The sequence below is a fragment of the Cyclopterus lumpus genome, chromosome 22 (genome assembly GCF_009769545.1).
Source record: "Cyclopterus lumpus isolate fCycLum1 chromosome 22, fCycLum1.pri, whole genome shotgun sequence".
NCBI lineage: Eukaryota > Metazoa > Chordata > Actinopteri > Perciformes > Cyclopteridae > Cyclopterus > Cyclopterus lumpus.
In genome coordinates this window covers 22,128,632-22,136,095 of record NC_046987.1, presented here as the reverse complement: position 1 = coordinate 22,136,095, position 7,464 = coordinate 22,128,632, and the positions used below count along the sequence as shown (strand labels likewise).

The 7,464-nt window shown below is 32.9% G+C and overlaps 1 protein-coding gene across 1 annotated transcript in view; it reads left to right on the top strand.

Moving 5' to 3' along the window:
- Positions 1–674, top strand: part of klc1a (kinesin light chain 1a) — a 28,311-nt gene extending 27,637 nt beyond the window's left edge. Inside the window, exon 16 of the mRNA XM_034562842.1 lies at positions 382–674. Coding sequence (XP_034418733.1) covers positions 382–447 — 66 coding nt within the window. The 3' untranslated portion in view covers positions 448–674. The remainder of the gene's footprint in view (positions 1–381) is intronic.
- The last annotated feature ends 6,790 nt before the right edge of the window (positions 675–7,464 follow it).

Below are 7,464 nucleotides of genomic sequence, written 5' to 3'. Positions count from 1 at the left end.
ATTTATTTTATACCTTTAGTTTCTTCAATGATACAAAGTATAATCAATAAATAAAGTATTATTATTATCATTATTATTATAAGAAAACGTTGTCGATCCCCAGGAGAGAAATTCATAAATGATCCAGCAGCATTTATAGTTATTAATATATAATAATAATAATAATAATAATAATAATAATAATAACATCATATAATAGTAATATACATTATTGATTATTTATTTTGGTACTTTAAGTGTATTTTGATGTTAATACTTTTACTTGTGAGTATTTCTACAATTTAAAATATGTTTATAATAATTTGGACAAATCCTTTCGGTTCTTAAAAAGTTTAAATTCTTCATCTCATTTCATTTTGTTTATTTATTTTTTTCCTCCAGGAACGAAATAATCGTCTGAGAAAGAGTCGCGACCTGAGTGCCAGTCACAGCGACCTGGCGCGTTGAAGGTGGAGCCATGATCCTGGAGGACGTTGGGGGGCGGAGCCTAAGAGGTCACTTCCTGTCCAGACCCCGCCCCCTTCCTGGTGACCGGCCCCTTAAATCAGCATCACACAACCGAGTGCTCACTGTGCCGGTTTCTGTGTCGCTGGAAGGTTTAAGACACACCAGAGAGCTGCTGTGTGTGTGTGTGTGTGTGTGTGCGTGTGACGCTGTGTGTGTGTGTGTGTGTGTGTGTGTGTGTGTGTGTGTGTGTGTGTGACGCTGTGTGTGTGTGTGTGTGTGTGTGTGTGTGTGTGTGTGTGAGACGCTGTGTGTGTGTGTGTGTGTGTGTGTGTGACGCTGTGTGTGTGTGTGTGTGTGTGTGTGAGACGCTGTGTGTGTGTGTGTGTGTGTGACGCTGTGTGTGTGTGTGACGCTGTGTGTGTGTGTGTGTGTGTGTATGTGTGTGTGTGTGTGTGTGTGTGTGCGTGTGTGAGACGCTGTGTGTGTGTGACGCTGTGTGTGTGTGTGTGTGTGTGTGTGTGTGTGTGTGTGTGTGTGTGTGACGCTGTGTGTGTGTGTGACGCTGTGTGTGTGTGTGTGTGTGTGCGTGTGTGAGACGCTGTGTGTGTGTGTGTGTGTGTGACGCTGTGTGTGTGTGTGTGACGCTGTGTGTGTGTGTGTGTGTGTGACGCTGTGTGTGTGTGTGTGTGTGTGTGAGACGCTGTGTGTGTGTGTGACGCTGTGTGTGTGTGTGACGCTGTGTGTGTGTGTGTGTGTGTGTGTGTGTGAGACACTGTGTGTGTGTGTGTGTGTGTGACGCTGTGTGTGTGCATTAATTAGCGCATTAATTAACCCTTAATTAACCCTTAATTAAGACAACGAGCCTCGTCTCTTGAAGGTTCCGTCCTGTGTTGATTTGTTTTTCTGTATGAAGTTCTATGTTTACATTTGTTTTGTTTTTTAAATTATGTTTTATTAGTTTCTGTCCTCGCGCTGCTCTGAAGAGTTTATCTTAATATCTTCCTTAATAAAATGAAAAGCCTTAAGAATCGCAGCGCCGTCTTCTTAAACGTTGAAATAGGTAAAAAAAAAAAAAAAGGTTTATATATATTAATTTGTTTTTTAAAGAGGTTCCTTTTTTTTAAAATATGTTGAAAAACTTTGTAATACGAAAAACTTCGTTAAAATATGTTAAAGTACGTAAAAGTACCTTAAAATACGTGAAAGTAAGTAAAAGTACGTTAAACTACAATAAAGTACGTTAAAGTACGTAAAGAAATATGTTAAAGTATGTAAAAAAATATGTAAAAATACATTAAAGTACATTAAAATACATTAAACTACGCTAAAGTACATTAAAGCACTCCGTGAACGTAGAAAAATTTATCGTAACGTTTATCGTGAAGTTTATCGTGACATTTATCGTGACATTTATCGTCACGTTTATCATGACGTTTATCGTGACGTTTATCGTGGGGTTTGACATTTATCGTGACATTTATCGTGACTTTTATCGTGACGTTTATCGTGACGTTTATCGTGGGGTTTGACATTTATCGTGACATTTATCGTGACGTTTATCGTGGCGTTTATCGTGAGGTTTACGGGCGTTAATCTTGATGTTTATCGTGAAGTTTGACATTTATCGTGACGTTTATCGTGACGTTTATCGTGACTTCAACACTTTACAACGTGAGTAGTCTAAGAAATATTCCAACCAAAAAAGTGCAAATTCTGAATGATTTAAAAATCTTTATTATCAAGAGTTGCTCCAGAGATTTAAGTTGCAAATGTAAAAAATATATATTTGCTTTAACCAAAGTAAGAGCAACTATTCCTCCGATAGTTGTATTAGATATAATTTAACAAACACACACATATATATATAACTGCATCTCAGTTTTATTTAAAACTATTAATTTACGCTCATGGAAACATCTTTCAAGCAGCTGCATCCAAAACACAAACTTAAGAAAATAAAACAAATGTGCAAAACTCCCAAAATTATTAAATGCGCTTTTATAAAAGAGAAAGAAAAGCTGAAACTCCTCAGAACATAAAGTCTGAAACTGGGAAAGTTTAAATGTACTGAATTGGTATGAGGTCGGATCAGTGTCAATAATTACAAACGCACACAAAGACTCACAAATGTAAAAGCAAAGACTCACAAATGTAAACACAAAGACTCACAAATGTAAACACAAAGACTCACAAATGTAAAAGCAAAGACTCACAAATGTAAACACAAAGACTCACAAATGTAAACACAAAGACTCACAAATGTAAACGCAAAGACTCACAAATGTAAACGCAAAGACTCACAAATGTAAACACAAAGACTCACAAATGTAAAAGCAAAGACTCACAAATGTAAACACAAAGACTCACAAATGTAAACGCAAAGACTCACAAATGTAAACGCAAAGACTCACAAATGTAAATGCAAAGACTCACAAATATAAACGCAAAGACTCACAAATGTAAATGCAAAGACTCACAAATGTAAACGCAAAGACTCACAAATATAAACACAAAGACTCACAAATGTAAACGCAAAGACTCACAAATGTGTTTCTTTCAACATAGACCAATCTGTAGCCAATCAAATGCCCCCATTTTCAACCAATCACATGAGCGTCATGCACTTCATTCGCACCTTAGAGGGGGCGTGGCTTATCTCCGTGGTAACAGTTATAACTTCCGCCATCCACCACGGAAGAAATAACCACTAGTTCTGCTTTATATTTGTTGTGGACATCCCATAAACGTCGGAACATGTAACGCCCTTGTGTCTGGGTTCATAACATTAATATCATTCATATATATTTATATATATATATATTTATATATATATATTGCGCAACTGTAATGCTGGCAGCCTCATGGGGAGGGGAGGGGGGAGATGCGCTCATGTGATTGGTTGAAAATGAGGGCATCTGATTGGCTACAGATTAGTCTATGTTGTGAATCCAGCCACCAGGGGGAGTCTCATAACACACACATGAGGAGCGATACACAAACAAATACAAACAAATACACAAACAAAAAAGAAGAATCCACATAGAGTCGCAGAAATATATTTGTGATTTTTCTTTTACATTTATATAAATCGTAATTTATTTGTGTGCATTGGAATGTATTTGTGAGTCTCTCTGTGTGTATTTGTGAGTCTTTGTGTTTGCATTTGTGAGTCTTTGTGTTTGTATTTGTGAGTCTTTGTGTTTGTATTTCTGAGTCTTTGTGTTTACATTTCTGAGTCTTTGTGTTTGCATTTCTGAGTCTTTGTGTTTGCATTTCTGAGTCTTTGTTTGTATTTGTGAGTCTTTGTGTTTGTATTTCTGAGTCTTTGTGTTTGTATTTGTGAGTCTTTGTGTTTGCATTTCTGAGTCTTTGTGTTTGTATTTGTGAGTCTTTGTGTTTGTATTTCTGAGTCTTTGTGTTTGTATTTGTGAGTCTTTGTGTTTGCATTTCTGAGTCTTTGTGTTTGTATTTGTGAGTCTTTGTTTGTATTTGTGAGTCTTTGTGTTTGTATTTGTGAGTCTCTCTGTGTGCGTTTGCAATTATTGATTACTGATCTGACCCCATAGATTTGTGTTTCATAGGTTTAAATGTGTTTAAATATGTTTAAAATGAGTTTAAATGAGTTTAAATGTGTTTAAATATGTTTAAAATGAGTTTAAATGAGTTTAAATATGTTTTAAATGAGTTTAAATGTGTTTAAATATGTTTTAAATGAGTTTAAATGAGTCCGTAGTGAACTAGTCAAGATATTTGCGCTATATATTTGTGACCGATGCTTTTACTGCATTATAAATTATTGTTTTTACGTGACGTGCACTAAGCTTCAGTTTCACTGCGTTGGGAAAGAAATTTCTGAATCTGATTTCATGAAATGAATTAAAATCTGGAGCGAAGGAGAGAATTTAAAGAAGTCTAAAACCACGAAAGAAATGTAAATAAATAATCTGAAGAGAGTCGAAACGTTTTCCTTCTGAGGCGCAATAATTTAATCAAAGTGACTTTTTATTTTTTTAAATTTTAAACATCTGATATTATTATTACATCTGACATTTGAGCTTCTTGTTGACTGTTGATCAGTCTTCTTTAAAACGTTGTTGTCTTGTTGTTCCTCAAAGCAACGAGGCACATTGCCATGTCTGCTGGCAACATTTAGGGCAACATTAGTCATTTAGGGCAATGTTAGACATTTAGGGCAATGCATTTAGGGCAATGTTAGACATTTAGGACAACATTAGACATTTAGGGCAATGTTAGACATTTAGGACAATGTTAGACATTTAGGGCAACATTAGACATTTAGGGCAATGTTAGACATTTAGGGCAACATTAGACATTTAGGGCAACGTTAGACATTTAGGGCAATGCATTTAGGGCAATGTTAGACATTTAGGGCAACATTAGACATTTAGGGCAACGTTAGACATTTAGGGCAATGCATTTAGGGCAATGTTAGACATTTAGGGCAACGTTAGACATTTAGGGCAATGTTAGACATTTAGGGCAATGTTAGACATTTAGGGCAACATTAGACATTTAGGGCAACGTTAGACATTTAGGGCAATATTAGACATTTAGGGCAATGTTAGACATTTAGGGCAACGTTAGACATTTAGGGCAACATTAGACATTTAGGGCAACATTAGACATTTAGGGCAACGTTAGACATTTAGGACAATGTTAGACATTTAGGGCAATGTTAGACATTTAGGGCAATGTTAGACATTTAGGGCAACGTTAGACATTTAGGACAATGTTAGACATTTAGGGCAATGTTAGACATTTAGGGCAACGTTAGACATTTAGGACAATGTTAGACATTTAGGGCAATGTTAGACATTTAGGGCAATGTTAGAGAAGCAACACCTTCAGCAACTGGCAACAAAGTGGAGTGTTGTGAACATGTGATTTAATGTTCTGAATGTAATAAAAATGATTATTAGTTTAAATACGGAAGCAAAGAAATACCAAAATAATTCAATTTGTTGAAACTGTTGAAATTTATAAGTTCTGAAACTGAATTTATGTGGTTTGAATTTTCGTGAATGTAATTTTAAGTTTCAATTTAAATAGTTTCTTGGATGATATAATTTATAGAACAAAACCTCATTTATTTTTATTATTTTTTTGGCTTGACTGCTTTTTTAGGATCAGAAAATTACTGAAATTATTATACTTGTCTATAGTTTAAAAAACAATATTTGGACACAATTTCCTACCTGAGATTTGTAAATAAATCATGTTGAGAATTACACATAAAACCCTGAAGCTTTTATAAATCGTTATAAATATATGGACGAAAAGAACATCTTTAAATGCTATAAATTTATAGAAATTATAGAAATTAAATTTCCCACGGTAAATATTCAGTTTTGACTAAATTTCATAAAATAGGTGTTTGTTTTTTATTTTAAAGGTTAACACACGACCTTTATCGTGCATCAATATTAATATATAACGTTTCCCTTCTTACACAAGCTAATGGGAGTAATTACGTCATATTTAATGTTACGTTATATTTAGTTTGAGAAAATATGATCAGGTGGTTGAGGACGTTATTATTTTCTTTAATAATTGATCTGTTTATTATGCGTTTGATAAAAATACATTTAAAAAATAATAATTAAAACAAATAAAACATTAGCATAAAAGTAATTATCACAAATGTAATTATCAAAAATAAAATAATTAAAAGGTCAGAAAATAAATATTTTTCAGGAATTATTCGACACGAAATTATTAAAACTTAAACAAGTAAATTATATAAATTATTGCATGAATAATATGTAATCAGAATAGTTGCTGACTCATTTTCAACTAATATGTCTGCAGCTCTTCAAGAAATAATCAATTAATTGGTCATATTTTACTAATAAACCCCAAAGAAATGTAATATTCTCAGTTATGAACAGTAGAGTAAAGATATAAGAGATAATATCACCGACTCCCTTTGCTCTATATTTAGTTTAAAAAATAAATAAAAGTCATTCTGTAGAAATTTTAAACTGTATTTCGTTTTTTTTTAAGTGAACAAACATCTTTCATTCGTTGAGTTCACGTCATTAAATCTCATTTCTTTACTCGTTAACTTGAGAACTACAACGTGTTCAGGTTGAATTAGATTAAACACTAAATATGATTTAAAAAACAAACAAAACACTTCGTACCTTTATTTTTTTTGATTTGTTTGATTTGTTTGTTTGTTTGTTTACTCAACACTTTTTTTTCCTGAAGCTCTTCGTGGGGGAAATAAATGTAAATAAAGTTATTTGATCTGCATAAAAAACCCTCTGGAGGCTTTTTAAGGAAACTTTATGAAACATTCCCTTCGTCCGGTTTGTGAAATGTACTTTTTATTTGTTTTAAGGGCACGAGACACATTGAATGTCTTAGTTGTCCTCCATTGATTGTTTTTTATTCTTTTGTGTGTGAGTTTAAATAATTTGAAGGATGAAAACTGTTCCTGGATGAAAACTGGCACATTCCTCTTCTCGAGGCGTTTGTTTAGAGTAAAAACCAGAAATGTCTAAACATGTTCAACAAAGACAATAAAAACACTCAAACTCATGATGTTTATTCTTAATATCCGAGCTAATGTGGAACTTATTGTACTCAAGCACAACAATTACATTTGAGCTATTTTATATTTCTTATTATTATTTCTTATTACAAATATTGTACTTTTTAATCCACATATATTTTAATTTGTGTTTTTAAATGCAATTGTATTTATTATTATTATTTTTTTTAATAGAATAAATTGTTTATTTGGGAGAAAATGGGTAAAAGACAGTGCAGATAAATAGAAAAATTAAAATAATAAGTATATATACAAGAAATATATAATAATAATAAGTATTTTTATATATGTACTTATTTATTTCCTACGTATATATATATATATACATATATATATACTAATTATTTTTCTGTACTGTCTTGTACCCATTTTCTCCAAAATAAAGGTTTATTGTATATTATATTATATTAGTGAGCAGCAGCAGTTAAAAAACTAATTTA